General features: G+C 56.3%; 1 protein-coding gene across 1 annotated transcript in view; it reads left to right on the forward strand.

Annotated features, from left to right (window-relative positions):
• The window catches only part of KIAA1614 (KIAA1614 ortholog), a 39024-nt gene extending 25076 nt beyond the window's left edge, over positions 1 to 13948 (forward strand). Inside the window, exons 6-10 of the mRNA XM_021063756.1 lie at positions 34 to 187; positions 2484 to 2748; positions 6274 to 6401; positions 7220 to 7404; positions 12817 to 13948. Coding sequence (XP_020919415.1) covers positions 34 to 187; positions 2484 to 2748; positions 6274 to 6401; positions 7220 to 7404; positions 12817 to 13010 — 926 coding nt within the window. The 3' untranslated portion in view covers positions 13011 to 13948. The remainder of the gene's footprint in view (positions 1 to 33; positions 188 to 2483; positions 2749 to 6273; positions 6402 to 7219; positions 7405 to 12816) is intronic.

Raw genomic sequence — 20979 nt, forward strand, 5'->3', positions numbered from 1 at the left:
CAGTGACACAGCAGGGTTCTATGGTTGTTGCAGGAAGACGCCAGGGCTGCAGCTCAGCAGCTGTTAGCACCCTCAGCTCCGTGGGCATGACCGTCCCCCTGGCCTCTGAGGAGCCAGGGTCCAGCCAGAAACCAGAGAGAGACCTGCAGAGGACAGAGCCGAGTTCCACAGGACATGTGTCATCCAGGTGAGTGACAAGAGCGTGAGCCCTCACTGCAGGAGGTGGGGGACTGGGGCACTGGGTGCGGGAGGAGACCCCCTAAAGTGGTAGCATGATAACCTCACTACTCCCAGCTCCTCCAAGGGCTCCTGTCCTGGGTGAAGCATGGCCACTCCTCTCCCGGCCCTCTTCAGTCCCGTGTCTGTGGTTATTCACCCACTGAACTTAACATCGAGTGGCCGTGAGCTCCAGGCACTGTGCTGGGCAAGCTGCACCAAGGTCCCAGCCCTTGAGGTGCTCCCAGGATGGGTTCTCTGTCTGAGAGGATTTGCTCCTGACTCTGGCCTAGGAAACAGCCCTGCATTCCCGGCTCCTTGCTCTCCTCCAATACTGGGGGTCTGAGTCTTGCTCTGGGGCCTCAGAGCTGTGGTGCGCTGGTCCTCTGGCCGGGCCTCCTCTTCCCCACTGTGCACCACTCCTGGTGACGTGCACCCCAAGGCTTCACATGCCACTGAAGCCAGGTCTCAAGCTCTGACCCCACGTGCTCCCCAGAACTCCAGATCTGTGATCCTCTTCCCCGACATCTCCGCGAGGATGCCTGAGAGGCCTGGCGGCACTCTGGATCACTCCAGGTAAAAGCTGCTTCCCCAAGGAGTTCCTGCTGCGGCACAGTGGGTTAAGAATCTGATTGCAGGAGTTCCTGTTATGGCACAGCGGAAAGGAATCCGACTAGGAACCATGAGGTTGCAGGTTCGAGCCCTGGCCTTGCTCAGTGGGTTAAGGATCCGGCGTTGCCATGAGCTGTGGTGTAGGTTGCAGGCGAGGCTCGGATCCTGCATTGCTGTGGCTGCAGTGCAGGCTGGCAGCTACAGCTCTGATTCGACCCCTAGCCTGGGAACCTCCATATGCCACATAAGGTGTGGCCCTAGAAAAGACAAAAGACAAAAGACAAAAAAAAAAGTCTGATTGCAGCAGTTTGGGTCACTGCGGAGGCACGGGTTTGATCCCTGGCCCAGTGCAGTGGATTAAAGGATCCAGCATTGCCACAGCTGCAGCATAGGTCATAGCTGTGGCTCAGATTCAGTCCCTGGCCTGGAAACTTCCATATGTCGTGGGTGCAGCCATAGAAAAATTTTTAAAAATCCTCTCGGGGAGTCAGCTGGGCTGCCTGTCTCCCTTCTCTCCCCCTCTCATCCCCTGGCCAGTCTCCTCCAGCTCCTCCAGCCTCCTTGACGGCGTTTCTCCCGGTCTCAGCACATTCCTTCTTTCTGGACAAATGGAATGTTCCCTACCCTCTGCTTTCTCCCTCTTGCCCCCTAGTCTCCAGAGTCCCTCCCCCACACAACAGTCCAAGGTGCCTTTTGAAAACCTTAATTCAGGGAGTTCTTGGAGGCTCAGCAAGATAAGCATCCAGCATTCTCACTGCAGTGGCTCAGGTTACTGCCGTGGTGCGGGTTCAGTTCTGGCCCAGGAACTTTTGTATGCTGCAGGCACAGCCAAAACAAAAACGAAAACAAACCCGAAAAAAAACAAATTAAAAAAAACCCCTCTTAATTCAGGGATGTCATTTCTCCTGCTGAAAACTCTGCAGTGGCTTTTCCTCTCACTTGGACCTCAAACCCCTCGCCTTGGCTGACCGCTCAGTGCCGGCCAGCCTCAGGCCACCTGTCTGGGCCACCTCTGTCCCTCTCTGCTTCATTCTGTGAAGCACCACCCTCGCTCACTCTGTCCAGGTCTTGGGGGCCTGGCCCCGTTGTCATGTCCTTGAACCCACCACACACTGAGCCTCCTCCTGCTTCGAGCCGTGCTTTCAGCTGTTCCCTCGCCCTGGAGCTCTCACCTCCAGTCTCGACAGGACTGACCCCTTCCTGTCATTCAGCTCATGGTCTAAATGTCATCTTTCCAGAGAGCCCTTGCCCGGCCACCTGGTCCCTCTCTGCTTCATTCTGCTCACGGGCCACTGATGGGTCTTCTCCTTTGTTTACTGCTCTTGTTCTGCTGTTCACAAGCTCCCAAGAGCAAGGACCTTGCCTGTCGTGCTTGCCACACACTCCACTGATCTGCCATGTGCCAGTGCCGACACGAGGCTTAGAAGAGGTTCTGAAGAAATACTGGGTGAATGGATGGCTGGTGGACCACGTGACCCCCACCCCCACCCCGGCCCCAGCAGAGGCTCCGAGGAGTCCACTCAGCCTTCCACTGGGAGCCTGGCCATCACCTCCTCCACCCGGCATTGCTGCTGCTGGCCTGAAGCTCCCCCCCCCCCCCCCCCCCGCCTCCCCAGTCCTCCCCCACCCAGCTCACAGCCCTCTTTGCATTTCAGAGCACGGCCAGGGGTCAGAGCAGGGCCCGGCCCGCCCTCAGCTGCCCCTTCTGACAAGAGCAAGAAAAGCAGCAGCGGCGGCGGCATCGCTTCCACCCTGGGGCTGAAAAAGCTCTTCTCGGCCCTGAGTCAGGGCCCGCGGCCCAAGCTGAGCAAGTCCCGCAGCTACAGTGTGGAACAGCTGCAGCCCCCTGCGCCCGGACCGGCTCCGCACACCAGCGCCCCCAGAGTGAGGAGGGCCCCGTCATTACAGTCCCTGCGTCTGGTGAGTCCCAGGGGCCCAGCCAAGGGGCGCGAGGCCAGAGGGGGTCTAGCCACCCCTGGAAGGAAAGGTGGACAGAGAAAGACTGGGAGAATGCTGCCCCCGGCACCCCAGGGGGAGAAAGGGGAGCCACAGCATCCCCACGGTCCCCCTGTGCCAGGTGGATCCCCGCTGCCCCATCCTAGACCCTTCCCTTCCTCCTCCCCACTCTGCCACCTCTGCCAAGTCTTGGCATCTATTGCTGATCATTCTGGAACCTTCTCCATGGCTGCAGCAATTCTGTTCATAGCACAAATCACTTCACCCCTGGATTTCCTCAGTGGCCTCTTCCCTGGCAGCCCTGCCCTGTCTTTCTCCAGGTGGCTTCCAGAGTGGTCCTCCTGATGTGCAAATCTGGCCTTGTCACCCCCTTGTTAACCTTCTTCTGTTGTCCTTTATCACCCGCAGGGCAAAGTTCAGGTCCCTCAACATTGCCAAAGGGTTGCTGTCATCTGACTCCTTTCATCTCATCACTTCCCTGACGCTCAGTCCCAGTTAGCTTGGACCTTGCAGTTCGGTAATCAGGCCACACTGTCTGACTTTGAACCTTCACCTGAAATGTTCTTTCTCCTTCTCTACCCGCTCATGTCTGCTCAGCCACCAACACCTAAGGTGCTGCCTCCTCTGGGAAGCTGCTTGCAACCCTTCCTTAGGCTGAGCTGGGAGCCTTGGCTTTGTGTTCCTTTCTCATCCTGTGCTTCTGTGCTTCATGGAACTTGTCACATAGTATTGAATTGACTTGTTCCCATCTCCCCTCAGTGGAATGTGAATTCTTTGAGGAGACACCAGTTGATCTTTGCCAGTATTTAGTACAACAGGTTCAATAAGCAGGGAGTGAATAAGGGAGTGAGTGAATGCAGGGCAGCCTGCTACAGGTCCCCCTCCCAGGAGTTCCCTCTGTGGCACAGTGGGCTAATGATCTGGCCTGTCTTTGTGGAGGCACCAGTTCAATCCCTGACTTGGCACAGTGGGTTAAGAATCTGGGTTAAGGATCCATTGTTGCTGCAGCTGTGACATAGGTCGCAGCTCCAGCTCAGATTCGATCTCTGGCCAGAGAACTTCCATATGCTGAGGGTGTGGCTGAAAAAGAAAAAGAAAAGGAAAAAAAAAGGTGTGTGTGGGTGTGTGTGTGTGTCAAGTTCCCCTTCCACGTGCAGCAGCAAACCATCAGCAGCACCTGACTCTCAGCTCTGAAAGCGCTGTTCTCCTCCAGGTGTTTCCAGATATGACGTCTGTTCTTCTCTCCTGCCCCCTCCTCTGGGCAGCACAGAGCAGGTGACCGTTGTTTGGGGCAGTGATCCTTCATTTTTCAGGCTGAAGTCAGGAAGAGAACGCAGGCGGAATGAAAATTCCATCAGTGGTCTTGCACCACGTACAGTATAAATGTTTGCTGGGCGAATAGATGGAGGCAGAGAAACAGAAGCAAAACATCCCAAGCTGGGGAGAAAAGCCTAGAAGGACCCTGTGCTCCAGGAATCTGCTTTTCTCAGGAAGTCAGCTTTGTCCCCCGCGAGTCTGAACCTTGGTGCCTGGAGGTATGGGCATCAGAGCTTCAGCCTCTGTAAACCCGAGGGAAGTCACAGCCCCTTAGTGTGATAGAGGGGCTGTTAGCGACCAACGTTGAGCGGGCAGAATAGACAGGAGGCTGGCCACAAAGGCTGGGAGCCAGGGCAGGGGGGACTGAGCAGCAGAAAGAACTGCTGAAGAACCAGAAAAAGAACGTCTCCCGGATATGGTCATGAGGTCGCTCAGGGCGAAGCCTCCCTGTTGGACTGTCCTGCGCTGAGTATGTGCGGCAGCGGGTGGATGGATGCTACAAGCCTTGGCTTTCGTTTTGCCCTCCTGAGCGGGCAGCGGCCGGTCCTCACCCGCCACGCGGGCTGCTCCCACGCCCTCTTGTGGCTGTGGCTCTGGGACCTTTGCATCTGGAAGGCTCCTCTCTCCCCTCCCCGCTGCCCTAGGGAACCCCGGCTTGTCTTTCCTGGCTGAGTTAAATGTGACTTCTCCCAGGAAGCCCTCCTGAACGCTGACCAAGGTCAGGGCCCCCTCCTAAGCTTCTTGATGATCTGGCTTACTTCCTGCCAGCACGGATTCCCAGTGTGGTGAAGAACACGTGGAGGACCTGTTTAGAAGTCAGCCTCTGGCTCTGCCATTCCCACCCCCACCCCCACCCCTGAATAGCCTCCCTGGGTCCGTTTCTAGAACGGAGACCTGACCTTGTGCCTCTTCGGAGTAACGTCACTTAGTGGCTCCCTGGCAGGTCATATAAAGTCCTTCCAGGTCTGGCCCTTGGCTCCGGCCCATCTCCCATCACCTCTGTGGTCCAGCCACGCAGGCCAGGAGAATGTTCCAGGACATCCAGGCTTTCTCACATCCCCCCAGGTCTGTGTATGCTGTTTCTTCTGCCATCTCCGTCTTCACTTGGGAAGCTCATGCTTCAGGCCTGCCCAGGCGTCCGCCCCTCCAGTGTCCCAGGGTTTCCTGAGCTGAGTCTCGCTCTGCTTCCCTGCAGGTCACCGTCTGTGCTTCTAGCCTGGCACTTACAACATGAATTTAGGGCTTTTCATCTGTCGGTGACCCCCTCACAGCCACTGTTGTGTGAACTCCTTGAGGGACTTTTGTCTTGTCCACCTTTTTATGTACAGTGTTTTATAAGTACATACTTAGATTGAATAAATTTTAATGTCAACCATTATAAAAGGGATACTAAAGAATCACAAGAGTAGGTAAGATTTTTAACTCTAAAATTGTGTTTATTGGAGTTCCCACGTGTCTCAGCGGGTTAAGAATCTGGCGTTGTCACTGCTGTGGTGCAGGTTTGATCCCTGGCCCCAGGAATTTCTGCCTGCTATGGACGTGGCCAAAGAGGAAAAAAAAATTGTGTTTATTATTCTGTAATTAATTTTATTTCGCCTTTTTTCTTGATCAGTGAGAAAATTCAATTTTTCTTAATTAATGAGATAATTAACACTTATGGTATTCAGTTGCTATTTCAGCCAAAATATTTTTAAACAGTTGAAGCTTCAGAATGCCTACACAGGCCCATCTCCTTAGGTAAGTTATGGTTATTCCCTGTTAAGCACTTTGAAATAATAACAAAAGTTTATACCGTTATTTTTATTTTATTTATTGTCTTTCGTCATTTTTTAGGGCCGCACCCACAGCATATGGAAGTTCCCAGTCCAGGGGTTGAATTGGAGCTGTAGCCACGGGCCTACGCCACAGCAACACCAGATCCAAGCCGAGTCTGCAACCTACACCACAGCTCACAGCATCGCTGGATCCTTAAACCACTGAGTGATGCCAGGGATCGAACCTGTGTCCTCATAGGTACTAGTGGGGTTCGTTAACCACTGAACCACAATGGGAACTCCACTTTAACTTACTTAGCTGGCTCTCAAGTTTGTGGTCGGGGTGGGGGGGCGTGGTCTCTGTCAACCCCTTGCCAGGTGGCTTTTCTCACCTGCAATATTGGGCTTTTCCCACCAGGTGTCGCCCTCTCGCCAACATCGGAAAGCTGCCTCCCTTCAGAACCTCCATTCTCTGCTGAGTGGCAAGGTGGACCGGGCCAACCTCTACCTGGTAGAGGAGCCAGGAAACCCCAGGGCAGCTGGCAGGTAAGAGGGGGCAAGTGATTTGGAGGGTAAACCCAAGGTCCATGCATTGTGGAGCTTTCTGCTTAACTCCTTCCCTCCTTAGCAGCATGGCCTGAGTGGAGTCCCTTCAAAAGAGAAAACAAGGCTGGCTGGCTTAGGGTTAGGGTTAGGGTTAGGGTTAGGGTTAGGGTTAGGGTGCCTTGGGGGTCTTGCAGTCTGCACCTGCACCTCCGTGCCCTTGTCCCCTGCAGCTGAGATCTGAAAAGGCTTGGGGTTTCTGCAGCTGTAGAGTTGGGAGGTTTGATTCCTCCATCCTACTGCTCCCTAATGATATCTTGAAATCAGAAGGTTCAGAGCACTTCCTAGCCCAGCTAAAGATCTGACTAAAGATCAAGGCCAGCAGCTGTAGCTCCGATTAGACCCCTAGCCTGGGAACCTCCATATGCTGCGGGTACGGCCCTAAAAGAAAGACAAAAAAAAAAAAAAAAAAAAAAAAAGAGGGACCCTGCTTAGAGAAATCCTACCCTCTCTGACGAGACCCTCTAGGCTTTCTGCTCCACTCAGGGGGTTCCATGGAGGGACTTCAGTGGGCCTCTTAACTCCTGGAAATTTTGTATAAAATTATAGTTTTTGCCAAATCTCAGAGTGATCTCTGCACCTAAAAAGTTTAAAAGCTACTGCTGTGGGGTAGGGGCTTCTGGCTCTGTAGAGCATCAGATGGCTGTGGGAACTCTCTGGGCCCAGCCCTGGCTAGCGGCCTCAGTCATCTTCCAGCTGGGGAGTGGCTGGGACCCAGCGCCCAGCCCCAGTCGCCCTCACTTGTCTCTGGTCGCTCACAGGCCAGCCAAGACGCCGTCCCGGCGTGCCCTCAGCGTGGAGGACGTGAGCGCCCCGGGCCTGGCTCGCACCGTGGGCCGCGTGATGGAGGTGTTCTCAGATGGCACGTGCCAGCTGCAGCTCCAGCGCTCCCCAGAGGGCACTTTTGGCTTCTGCGTGGCCTCTGGGAATGGACGCCGGGACTCAGGTAGGCCCGCTCCCGTTTCTGGCTCCACAAACCTGGGGCCGTAGCAAACCACAGCAGTTCTGGCCATTGCGGGTCTTTGGCTGAGCAACAAGCTCTGGACACAGAGCCTCTCAGTGAAAGGATTGGAATTCCCTCCAGGGGGTAGAGATGGCAGACTCTACCCCACTGTCCCTCTGCCACCTGCTGACATCTTGAAATCTGAATCTCAACGCCATCTTTTCATTGAGAGCCAGGAGGTCGTTTGTGCTGGCTGGTTCTCCGGATCCCTTTGATGTGGCTGGTGTGTCGAACTGGTTCCCTTCTTCGAGCTGTGGAGTGTGTCCAGGCACGTGGACCGGGCCTGCCTGGCTGTGCATCCCGGCCCCTCCCGCAGGGAGGATCTGGCTCCAGGCCCCCGGCTGGGCTGCCCGCTAAGTCCTGATTCAGCACTGGCAGCGTCAGGGAGGGGCCCTGGACATCCCTCTGTACCCTGGCCCTTTATGAGCCCTGCCCCATGAATCTTTTAGGGCACAATGACTTGCCCAGGCCTTGGCCTGAGGTCTGTGGGCCAGAACCCATGAGGGGGCGAGTGAGCCTGCAAGCCCTGTTCTCAGATGAGATGAACTGGGAAGGGAGTGTGGTAGCGGGAAGGCGGGAAGAGGGGAGGAAGGAAGGGAGACACAGACCAGAGAGACACGCTTGAAGCCGGCCCGGCTGGGCTCTGCTGCGGAGGGTTTAGTCTTTGCTCTGATCTCCTAGGTCAAAGTTATTTAGCCGACAAAAATCTGCCTGCTGCCAGAGTCGCAGACTGCAGCGCGTTCTTGCCTCTGTTCCAACAGTCGTTTCTCAGCAATGCATGTTGAGCACCTAGTCCTAGGTGGTGTAGATACTGGGGTTAGAGGAGTAAATGGAGCAGACAGAATCCTCCTCCTCGGGAGGACACGTTCTCTTGAGGGAGTGAGCCTGTAAGTAGCTCTGTCTGTGTATACACACATAGACGTATATATGCACCCGGTAGACAGATGTTTATGTGTGTTACATGTGTCAGCAGAAAGTACCGAGACACAAGCACAAGTAAAGCAGGGTGAGGCCCGCGTGCTGGGAGCTGGGAGTGCCAGTGGTGCAGCTTTTCTGAGAAGAGACCCCCGAGCAGACAGACACAGGAGTGAAGGGGGGGCCCCACGTGGGGTCTGGGGATGCGCTTCCCAGGCAGAGGGAGCAGCCAGTGCAGGAGCCCTGAGGGCCAGGAGTCAGTTGGCCTGTGGGAGGAACCGCAAGGAGGTCAAGCTGGACAGAGGGGCCCAAGAGGAAGAGCCTGAGCTGAGGGCAGAAAGGTGGGGAGATAGCTGAGCCCAGAAATGGTGAAGAGAGATGAGCTGAGCTCAGAAGGGGCTCTTTTCTTTTTTTCTTTTTCTTTTTTTTTTTTTTTTTTTGTCTTTCTTTTAGGGCTGTACCCGCAGCATTTGGAGGTTCCCAGGCTAGGGGTCTAATCGGAGCTACAGCTGCTGGCCTATGCCACAGCCACAGCCACACGGGATCCAAGCCACATCTGCGACCTACACCACAGCTCACGGCAATGCCAGATCCCCAACCCATTGAGCGTGGCCAGGGTTTGAACCTGCAACCTCATGGTTTCTCGTCAGATTCATTTTCACTGTGCCACGACGGGAACACCAGGCTCTTTTGTGACAGTGAGACAGGAGCCACCCAGGGCTCAGAACAGAGACTGACGTACCCTGACGTAACACTTTCAACAGGGTCATTGTCGGCCGTGTGGAGAATGGACCCTAGTCCGGGGTGGGGGGATGGACTGGGCTGTGGGCTTGGCGTGTGCACATGGGGGCCTGTGGGGACCTGCCGTGAGGCACAGAGAGCTCTGCCCGAATTCTGTGATCATCTGTGTGGGAGAAGAATCAGAGAGAGTGGGTGTGTGTGTGTGTGAGACCCGGTCACTTTGTCGTACAGCAGAAATGACACAACTTGTGAACTGACCACACTTCAATAAAACTAAAAAAAAGTGATGGAGAGAACAGACTAAAGTGGGATGAAGGGGAAACTAGGGAGACCAGTTTTCAGGCTGTTTCACTAGTCCAGCAAAGACATGGTGGTGGCGGCCCAGACTGGAAAGGCTGAGAAGTGGCCAGATTCCGGTCGACTAGAAGGTCGTTTTGAGTATTTGCTGGTGAGTTTTACTTGAGTGTGAGAGGTGGGGAGGACGAGTTTCTCCCCACTCTGGCCCTCCGGTGGGCACCCGTGTGTCCTCATGGGGAGACAGCATTTGTGAGCCTCCGTTGCCGTTAGCCACTCTGGCCTTTCCTCCAGCTTCCTTGCGCCTTTGGGGGACAGGCCCTTGCGGAGAGGCAGTCTGCAGGCATAGTTAAATGAGAGAGCAAGGTTTTTACTCCAGCGTCTCTGCTGTGTGCCCTTGAGTAAGCACTTACCCTCTCTGAGCCTCAGTTCTCCAATTTGTAAAATGAAGCTAATGAAACCCTACCTGGAAGAGTCATTCGGTGAGGTACAGGGGAAAGCGCCTGGCACTTTTCTTCCCTTTCCTCTTCAGTAAAAGAACATGTCTTTGGAGAGTGGGGACTTCAGATGGGGACAGACAATCTGCATCGTCTGTCATTGTAGGATCGTAACCAACCAGGCATTCTGTGCTCCCCCCATCCTCCCCCAAAGGCTCTTTAGGCCCCTTGCGGGCAGCGGGACCCCCTCCCCCATCACCTGTCCAGAGGTGCTGATGGGCAGGGCTCTCTAATGACCAAAAGCTTCTTTTTTTTTTTTTTTGGTCTTTTGTCTTTTTGTTGTTGTTGTTGTTGCTATTTCTTGGGCCGCTCCTGCGGCATATGGAGGTTCCCAGGCTAGGGGTCGAATCGGAGCTGTAGCTGTCGGCCTACACCAGAGCCACAGCAACGCGGGATCCGAGCCGCATCTGCAACCTACACCACAGCTCACGGCAACGCCGGATCGTTAACCCACTGAGCAAGGGCAGGGACCGAACCCGCAACCTCATGGTTCCTAGTCGGATTCGTTAACCACTGTGCCACGACGGGAACTCCCCAAAAGCTTCTTGACTCCGCCCTGGCCTGCTCTGCAGGGTGCTCCTCGCCCAGGCTGGTGCAAGCTCTTCCCTGTCCTGCCCAGGTGGTGCCCTGCTTCTGCTGCTGCAGGTGGCCATTGAATGTCCCCATGCACATGGAGCATGGATGGTGCTGGTGCCTCCTTGCCACAGGCCATCCTCCGATAGCCAAGGGTCACTTCTCCTGGGCCTCAGAGGGGCCCTGAGCTGGGGCTGGCTTGTATTCCTCGCTGAAACATCAAGATGCTGGTGTTCAGCCGCTGGCTATCGCATCCGATTCTATACAAGCAGGTGAGAACAGCAGGCTTTGCCTCTGCTTCTAATTGAACCCAACACGGAGATCATACATCCTAACAAAGGCCATTTCCAGCAGACAGGAGATGCCTCCAGCAGCAGTCTCTCTGTCATTGTGTGTTAGGACTGCAGTTGTGACACCTACCCCAGAATCTTCCCGAAATGCCAGGTGTGACAGCGGTGTCTGGTCCTCCGGCTGCATTCTTTTGGCTTTTCTCATCACTCCCCACCGGCAGGTCCTGCTGTAGAGCAGCCATTTCTACAGGCTCCACCTGTCCCGTCCTTACCTGTCCTCTGCCCACGCCCACGCAGACAGGCGGGCAAGCCACTAAAACACCCAGAGAGGAGACAGAAAGGCCAGGACAAGGGCTGAGAGGAACGCCTGTGTGGTCAAGATGCCAGGCAGACCTTGTCGAGCAGGGGGGAACCGGCCTTGCAGGAAAGAAGTGAAAGGGAGTCCTCGGCTCAGACCGTGGAGCAGGACTGTGTCCACAGAGGGCATGTGCTAAACCCAAGGCTGCAGACTTTCCGGTGCCTTGGAGATTTCAATGCACTTTCCAACCCGAATTTCAGAGAGTGGACCCTGATAAGCTTGACTTGTGTGGGGGCCAGAAGGTCCTTCCAGGCTCGGTGGCCCAGAGAGAAGACGTGTCTGACACCTTAAAAGGCTTGAAGCCAGAGAGGGTTCCTTCTAAGGAGGCTGAGTCTACAACGAGGAAGTGGAGTCAGGCTGGGGCAGCCGCTGTTTCGAAGCAGCCAGCCAAGCTGGGCTGGGGAGCATCGAGGGGGCCAAGTCGTGCAGATGCTGTCAGCCGCACAGGGTCCCCACCCTGCAGCCCTCCAGCGGGCCCACCTGCCCTGCACGGGTGAGGGGCGCTCAGCTTTCTCTGGAAGAGCCCATGCCTCCCTTCCTCTCTCAGGCAGAAGCAGCCGAAGGGAAGCTCGAAAGGTTTTCAGCAAAACCTGAGTCAAGAGGGGCCCCCTCAGCTGGACTGTCCTGGCTGTGTCGCCAGGGGAGGCCCCCAGAGCCTGCTCCACCGACGTGCGTTCCCCGAATTGCAACCAGGAAAAGAGGGAGAAGCAGCTTCTTCTGAGGCTCACTCCGCCTTAGAGACGTAGGGAAGGGGCCCAGCCAGGGGGACCTCTCAGGGCAGCGTGGGGAGAGGGCGTGTCTGAAGACGGGAGAAGGGAGCCCCATTGTCCTTAAGTATCAGGCTCGAATTTTTATGTTTCCCGGGCTTTTGTGCAGATGCCTCTAAATCCTAAGTAAGGAACCAGGGCTAGTCCTAAACAATCCTGTGAAGCAAACCAGGTTTCGATTTGACCTCAGCCACATTCTTGACTCCAATGATAGGACTGGGTCTTTTTTTTTTTTTTTTTGTCTCTTTTTTAAGGCTGCGCCTGCAGCATATGGAGGTTCCCAGGCTAGGGGTTCAATCAGAGCTATAGCTGCTGGCCTACACCACAACCACAGCAACGCGGGATCCGAACTACATCTGCGACCTACACCACAGCTCTCAGCAACACCGGATCCTTAACCCACTGAGCGAGGCCAGGGATCAAACTGCGTCCCCAGGGATGCAGTCAGATTCGTTAACCGCTGGGCCACGACGGGAACCCCAGGGCCGGGTCTGATTTGTGAATCCCACCTAACGCAGTGCCAGGCAAGGAGTAGATCTGGTCTTAATTGGTCAACATTATTTTCCTATTTTACAATCAAAGGTCATCCCAGAAAAGGATAAGACTAACCCAGTCCCACTAGGGGATACACGAACAATAACAGCTTAAGGCCTTGTTTGTAGTAGGGGCCTTTTAAAAGAGGAGACGGAGAAATGAAGCGATACTGTGCAGACCCGTACTCTGTCTCTATTTATAAAGCCAGTTGCGATTGTGAAGCAGAATAATGGGGTGTGTGTGTGTGTGTGTAGAAGCAGCTGCCCCCCCGCCCCCGCCCCCGCCCCCACCCCCGCCCCAAACAGCAGGCCTCCGCCCAGCGTTCCCCAGAGCTGCGTGTCTTGGCTCTGGCCTCCTGTGTTAAATGCCCCTGTTTTCCTTTGCAGGGTTCTACGTGCAGGAGATGGCGGACGAGAGCACGGCCAAGCTGTACGCGGGGCTGCTGGGGGTGGGGGATGAGATCCTCGAGGTGAACGGGGCCAAGGTTGCAGGGCTGGGCCTGGCCCACCTTAGGGAGCTCCTGGCCCACGCGGAGAGCTTGTCAATCCGCGTGCTGAGGCAGAGGCCTGTGCCACGGTGACCCAGAGGTGCCTTTGCCCTCACGGTCACCCCCTTGGAAACCCTGAACCGCCCCCGGGGGGTGGCTGGGAATGTGGCACACAAAGCTGCTTTGTCTGCTGAAAATGAACGCGGTGGCACGTAACCCCTTGGGCTGTGGCAGGGCTTCTGTGATCGGCCCTCCTAGGAGAGGAGGAGCCCGTGTGTGAATTCTGTTTACGGATGTTCATTTATGCAGAACCGGGGAGAAGAATATGGGTCCCCTGCCCTGACCAGGCCTGAGGTGGTGTCAGCGTCTTCCTGCACCTTTCTTGGCAGGGGGAGGAGAGAAGTTCCCAGGGGTCCTCTGGGTGGTCCCTGAGCATCTCCTCACTCCTGGGTCCCCTCCCTCCAACTCCAGGACCAAAGAAAGTGCCTGGCATATTGGCCTCGAGCCTGCCTTTTTCAGTCTCATTTCTCCCAGCTGCCATTGGACGACACCTTTGCTCTTTTTTCCAGAAATGGGCAGAGCATCTTGGAGTAACAGCCTTACAGCCATTGACCATAGCGTCCAAACCAAAAATTGGCACATGTGGTCTGGTGTGAGCACATCTGGGAGATGTTATCTAGTAGCCAGAATATTAAGAGTTTCTGGGAAGTCTTTGTGACGTGTAGGTTGAAGGGAAACCATGAAACGGAGACCTCTTTCTGGTCAGCCCTGCCCTGCCCCCACTGCCCTGCCCTCTGCCTCTGTCTTCCTGCAGGCTGCAGCTGATGCCAGGCTGTCCCCAGCCACAAGCTGTCTGCCCAGACTCCCTGAGGGTAGCCGTGGGTGGGCCACTGGCGGGGAGACGGCGGGGCAGGCGCAGGGGGGTGGGCTGTCCCACCTGGGCGCTTCCCACTCACGAAGGATTGGGACTGTCTGGGAGTAGATGGTTGTGTGTGTGTCTTAAATTATTAAAAAAGCAAGCTTCAAACTTCTCCCACTCTGCATTGCTAAATTCTGGGCTGATTGCTCCCTCTACCTTCACTAGGCAGGCAGGGGCCTGGGCGGGAGGGACACGGGCACAGAGGTGGGCTGTTGGCATGACAGAGCGGGAGGGCTGGGGAGACAGCCAGGAGGACGCAGATGCCTCCAGAGGTCACCCCTTGGCTGGGAAAGGAGCCCTGGGGAAGGTGCATTTAGGAGCAGGAGCCAGAACGGAGCTAAGAAGCCCTGGAGAGGGGCAGCCGGGCTGCAGGAGGACCGGAGCAACTGGCTGAGTGCAGGCTGTGGTGAAAGCAGCAGAGGCAGAGGAAAGTGAGTGTTGCTGCAGCTCTCAGCAGACAAGGTCGCTGAAGAAGGCATGTTGGCCGAGGGAAAGGGGATAGGGAAGGGCTCGGGCAGTCCTGGGGAAGGTGTGTGTGCCCCCCCTTGGCCTTGCCAGCAGGAGCCAGTCAAAATCCCTCTTCACTGTCTCTTTACTGCTGCTCCCAGAGCACCCCTGCCACTGCAGGATGGGGAGGGGGCATGGGGACCACAGGGACCAGTGGAACAAGTGTGCTTCAGTCTTCAACAGGTGAAGAGGGTGCTGGGACACCTCAGACCAACCTGGGGTCCCCAACGCATAGAAATGGCCCCGAAGCAGATGCTACAGGAGTGGGGAAACCCTGGCGGCTCCTGCACCCCAGCTCGTGGCCTTGTGGTCATACACCTTTGGGGAAATTTCATGTTGAAAAACGTTTCTAGGGGCCAGTGGCACCTCTCTTTTCTCAGGCTGGAGAGTTTAATGAGCCCCAGCGGGGAAGAAAGGGAAGCGAAGGCAGGGCTCAGGCAGGGAAAGGTCTCGGAGGAGTGCTGAGCAGCTGCACCTGCTGCCTCCGAGGGGCTGCACCTGCTACTTCCCAGGGCCAGGCTCCGGCTCTTGACACAACTTATTTCCTCCCAAAAATAGTCCTGCCAGGGATGTTCTGTTTACTGTCTTCAGCCACACAGAGGGAGAACCAAGCTCAGCCACAATGATGGAGCCCTCTGACTGGGGGCACACGCTTCCTACTGCAGCCTTCGCCCCCTTTCCAGAAAAGGCTTGATGGAAGGGGAAGGGAGGGGGGCACTCTGGGCTGTGTGTGAAGTCCACCTGCCTTGCTCTCCTTGCCAGGATGGTGCTCCTATCTGGGGTCAAGCGATGCTGGCCCCCAACTTCTGTGGGTGGGAAGAGACTTTGATTTGTCCAGCCTCCGGTTGGACCCTCCCCATCTGCTCTGCCTGGGCAGCTACTGCCCTAGAAAGCTGGATCCAGCCCGGCCTGACCTCCCACAGGCCCGTCAGAACCCTTTCACTTAGGACCTAATGTGTTAACTAGGAGCCAGGCCACGTGCCAGGCAGGAGGTCGGGGAGATGAGAAAGATGGGCTCTGCTTGATGGGGCCCGAGGCTGCGGAGATGCGCAGACGGAGCACCTGGCCTGGTGGTGCACCTGGAGGCCCGCTCAGGCCTGGGCGCGAGCCTGAGGGTGATCAGTGATTAGCTGGGGGAGGCGCCGGGGGAGGAAGTGCGCCCACGCACGCTTTTTAAAAGGAGGAACTTTCAGGAAGAGGAAGGTCTTTCAGGCGCAGAGGAAAAAGAGCTGGTGCAAAGGTGTGGAAGTCTCTGCGTCTGCCCCCTGCCCCTCCACGGATGGTGCGCTGGTTCGCGCTGTGTCCAGACGTCGCCTCACACAGGTAAGCATTTACCACTGCGACCTCACAGAAGAGAAAGTGGCCCTAACTTGCGCCTCGGGCATGTCGCTCTCCTTAGGACGACGGGAGCGGGGCGGGAGGGCGAGTTCTGCAGCGGAAGCCGCAGGCCCTGAGCTCGCGGCGAGGCCTGGGCGGGAAGGGCGCCGACTTTGAACGTGGAGAAGCGCCTCTTGCCGGTGGTGGAGGGCAGGTGGGAGGCGAGAGCGCGTCTGCTGCGCAGGGGGCGGCGGGGCGCCCCCGCAGGGGGACCGAGGTCCGTCGCGGGCCAGCGGCGGGTGACTGCGCGGGCAACTACCGGGCGCCCAGCGCGCCCTCCGGGCGAGGCCGCTGCGTTTCTCGGGCGTGGCCGGCAAGTCGGGCCAGCCGGGTGGGCCCCGCGAGGCCGCGCCGTCCCCGCCCCGAGGCCGCCCCAGAGGCCCCGCCGCGCCGCCGGCAGGAGGCTGGGCCGGGCCAGGCCGCGCTCCAGGCTGCCTGCTTTGGTCCACGGGGCAGCGGATGGGCCCGGGCGACGTTCAGCGGGACGCGGTCGCCCTTAGAGCCTGCAGTTTGACGGCACTGGGTTCGTGGGGGTTACACGCGCCCACCCCGCACAGGCAAGACGCTAGGGGGGCGCCGGAGGCCGGGAGGGCAAGGACCCTCGCTTTTGCCTCGAGGAGTGCACGGCTGCTGGCGGGGGCCTCCTGGAGGGCTGGGCGGAGAGCGGGGCCCGGCTAAAAGGCGCAGGTGGCGGCGGCGCGCCGGGCGCGGCGGGGGGCACGAGCTGGAGCCAGCGGGGGAGGAGGGGGCGACCGAGGCGACGCAGGGACCTGCGCGCGTGGCAGGGAGCGGGAATGGGACGCTGTGTGCGCAGTGTCCCCAGGGCTCTTGCATGGAGGAACCGTAGGCAGCGTTGGAATTTGGGAAACCAAGGTGAACCCGGGGATTCAGGGACTTGAAGCCGCTGCTCCGTGTCCCATCCTGCTCTGCCTGTTCCACAAACATTCCAGAGCCCTGCTGGGGACAGTAAGGTCACAGTCCCGAATCTGCGAGGGAGGGACTACTTATCTCTGGTTACAAACTAGGATTGTGAGGCTCAGAGGTTAAATTACTTATCCAAGGTCACGCAGCTAGTAACTGGGGGAGGCAGGATTTGGACCCGCCCTCTAGGACTCCCAGCCTCTATCCACCCTCCTGGAACCCTGTGGGGCTCACCTCCTTCAGAGGCCCTGAGCACCCCACTGTTGGCCCCCAGTGCCCATGACCAGCTCAGGTGCCACTCTGACCTTCACCTGGGCAGGCGTGGGGGAAGGCCAAGATCTTTTTCCAGGACAGTGTTTACTAATAGCAGGCACAACCACTATGGGTCATGAAATCTTTTAAAGAAAGACCAGCTTTGAAAAAAATAACTGCCTCATACAAGACAAGGGCAGGTTTTGTGTGAGAAATGCTTCTTTCAGATGTGTGTGTGTGTGTGTGTGTGTGTGTGTGTCGCCTGAGCCATAATTTTAAATGTCCTTCTGGCCTTGCTCTGAAGGCAACATAGAACAGGCCCTGGGACTAAGGGGGGACATTGTGCCCTTAGGGCCCAGGACTGGCCAGTGGGAGATGCTAAGACCTAGCCTGGGGCTGGTGTGATTGTGCTGGCCCTGGTGGGGGGTGGGGGGAGAGGCATTTTTGCTTATACATCCCTGTCACTGAGAGGAGGCCCAAGCCCTGGGGTGGAGAGCAGTGACTGGATGGTCCTCCAAGTTGGCCCCTGGCAGTAGGATCCCCAGGTGGGTATTTTTTGGCAGGAGCTTCAGTTTTTGGTTCCCCAGTTTCTCCAGCTCCCAACTCAATGCATTCACTTATCCACCCAGTCATTTAGCTCATGTGTGTGCCTTTGTTGGAGCAACCTTCCCTTTGCCCACCCATGGACCCCTGGCAGCCTTCAAAAGTATCAGAGGTGCCTGCCCTGGCATCCATTCCCCGCCACCTGCATGCTGACTAGGCCCCCTTTCCTTGGCTCCTGTAGAAGCTGGTACCAAGGGCTCTTTTGTGGTTCTTTTCCCATACAATTGCTTGTTTATCCTCCACCAAACTTACCTGGCAGCTGCACTTCCTGACAGCTGGACTTCCCAGCCCATCTGCCCAACTCATTTCTCACCCCAAATACCCAGGCCAGCTCGGAGGCTATTGAAGAGTCAGGGCTGTCACCTGATCCCCTTCCTTCCCTCCCTCTCCATCACCCTCTCTGAAGTTTTCCTTTATGCTACGGCACCAGAGCACCTGCTCAGAAATGGCAACAGCCTTCCTTGGCAGGCAGCTCTGCGCGGTCTCAGGCTGTGGGTTTGGCCAGGTCGGAGTGTTGGGCCCTTGAGGAAAGGGCTGCTGGGATTGGCTCTGACACTCTGCCTGTGGAGCCAGGCCTTAACAGCTGCCCTGCAGGCCTGGAGGGTATCCGGGCTCTCACGTGGATGCCTGGCTGCCTGCTGGGCCTGCCTTTGTCTTGTCCTTCTGCAATCTGGACTCGGCCCCACTCACAGTGTGAAGTCGCCCTGAAGGGGGTCTGGCCAGAAGCTGGGCACGCGGAGAGGCCTCCCTGCCCTTGGGATGCCCATATCCCCAGGGTGGGAGCAGCTACAGCTGGGCAAAGAGAGGAGCCAGTGTGCCAAGAGCTACAGTGGGAGCCCCAGGCAGGAAGCCCCACCGCACCTGGGGAGCAGAAAGCCTTCCCAGAAGAGCCAGCCCCAGGCCCACTGGCCTCCATGTGGCGCAGTGTTATCTCAGGAATAAGGAATGCTGGCAGCCATGGGCGCTCACAGCGGCCTTCAGATGCCACAGCTCTCTCATGCTGCGCGCCTGACTGTCTCCAGGCTTTTCTGAGTTTATATAATGAGTTTGGCTCATTTATTTTTTGCACATTTCCAGCCAAATAAACAAAAGCTCCAGAACATTTTATCAGCAAGGCTGACCTGCCTGAGGTCCGTGACCAGATTTCTGGACCTCTACAGCAGGCTTGCAGGGTTGAGTGACAGTCAAGCCCCAGATAGTTGGTGTCCACCTTTATCTCTGGCACTTCTAGTTCAAGGCTTTAGTCCACTGTCAACTTGTGCTGCCACAACTTATTTGATGTCTGTTCCTCTCCTCAGCTTTACCAATTTTTCTGGTTAGAAAGATGCCCTTTAATCTAACCAGGGATGGTGTATGCCACCCCTGACCCCTGGATGGCGGCTTTTCAAGAGGCTGCATAATGGTCCAGTCGGACCTGGGTTCCCATTCTGAAGCTACCACTTCCTAATTGTTACCTTGGGCAAATTTCCTGATGGTTCCATGCCTCCGTTTTCAGGTATAACATGGGCCTCCACAGTATTTCCCTCATAGGGATGTGAGAATAAAAACAGTTTTACTTCCAACATGTTCCCTAAGGCTTTGGTCAAAGACCTGCTGGCACATCAGATTCACATCAAGTATTGGCCGAATATTAGCTTTATTAGCTACTGATGAGATAGAAAGTTGGAGAAATTTGCTCCTGGCAGAGGTGGTGACCCCGTCCCAAAGGCCAGCCGATCTTACTGTGAATTTCATGAATGGACTAGTATTTAATGGTGGGCAGAGAGCGGGAGGGAGGAAGCATTGCAGAGGTCAGAGAAGCTGGCTTGGGAAGTACACGTCCAGGTCCAGGGTGGCTTCTGGAGCCCCTCATTCCCTGGGAGGTACTGGTGGGAACACTTGATTGAGCTCTGCCTCTCCTGCCCGAGACGGGGCCACCCTGCGCCTGGCTGTCAGCAGAGGTGGGGCCCTGTCCCCAGACAACTGACAGCCTGGATGTTCCAAGCATGGGGGCGCACTGATCTGGAATGTGCCCTCTTGGAAGTGGAAACGTGGTGGCAGGGTGCACGGGGCCCTCCTTTCTGTGCGTCCCCTTTTTGGTTCGGCCCTTGCCTTTTAACATGTCCAATGTGTTTTACGTACGACTTGCGGCCAGTGGGACCTCTGGAAGGACAGCACTCTTGCTGCACAGCAGAGCTGCAGGTGGAGTCAAGGCGCTGGGAGAATGGGAACCACCAGCCTTGGGGATGTGCTTCTCCCCCTGGCCATGCCACAGGGTTCCCGCTGTTCCCCCCCCACCCCGGGGCTATGGGGAGATGTGCTTTTATCAGGAGATGCCTGGAACCATGTCCTCCTCCTCAAGTATTGACTGTAACTCTCAAAGTACAGATTTGCCTCTGTCCCTCCTAGCTCTGAGGTCAGGGGGACATCAAGCTGAGAGCTCAGAAGCGCCGCTGGGCTGACTTCTGTGTGAGGCCCCGCGGGCACAGTGGGCGGCTCCCCTCTCCCCAGCTGTGGATGGACCTTGGGGAGATGCTGCCTCACGCATAGGCTTGAGACGCTATGAAATGAGGAAGTGTCCCTGTTTTGCAGAGCCGTTTGCAGTCCTACATGTGTTAACACACTGTTCTTAACAACAGTGCCTGGCACACAGGAGGTGCGTGATTAATATGAGGATGATGATGGCCAATGGAATGACCTAGCTCCTGCCCTTAAGGACCTTACGTAGCCTGGTCACCTTGTCCTACAGAGTTGAAGGCAGGCTCTTTCGACCACCGGTCCGGATAGGCAGTATTCTCATCTGCCAATGCTTCATGGTGAGGTGGGAATAAGGGACTCAATTCCTTTGCGTTCTTGGCTGTGCTCCCCCAGGTTCCTTGTCCCAACGGCAGCTGTGCTGTATGACACTGTGAATGCCCAGCAGGGCTGTCCTGGGGTTTAAGAGTCCACAGAACTTGCTCAGCCCGAGGAAACAATTTAGAATGCAGATCTTCCACCAGGCGTAAGCTCCGCCCGCCCCCCGGGCATATGCACACATCCATGTTTATTAGCGGGGAGCTGTGTTTTGGTTGGTCTTTGTGTTTTTAGTTCCTTTTATACCAAATCAAAAACCAGGACAAAGTTCATGGTCTCTTCATATCTGTTTTAATACTGAACAGTATTCTTTATACAGCTGTAACATGATTTCAAGAGCAGAAGTAGGAAACATTACTAACAGACTTCAGGGTGTAAAAATATCACTTTTAAGGACGGCGAGTTGAGGCTTTTTTAAACGCAAGTAATTGTTTTTAAAGTTTTCAAGTTTAGAGTGTCATCAAATTTTGTTTAACGACAGGATTACAATCAAGGCCATGAAGATGTTTTAATTTATGGGGTGGTTTACTGTAGCCTCAATCACACAACGCAGGAGGAATGGTTCTCACACCTGAGTGGGCATGAGGATCCCCAAGGGCGTGTTAAACAGCCCACTGGCCCTGCCCCGGGCTGCGAGATGGCAGGTCTGGG

This window comes from Sus scrofa, chromosome 9 (assembly GCF_000003025.6).
Source record: "Sus scrofa isolate TJ Tabasco breed Duroc chromosome 9, Sscrofa11.1, whole genome shotgun sequence".
Classification (NCBI taxonomy): Eukaryota; Metazoa; Chordata; class Mammalia; order Artiodactyla; family Suidae; genus Sus; species Sus scrofa.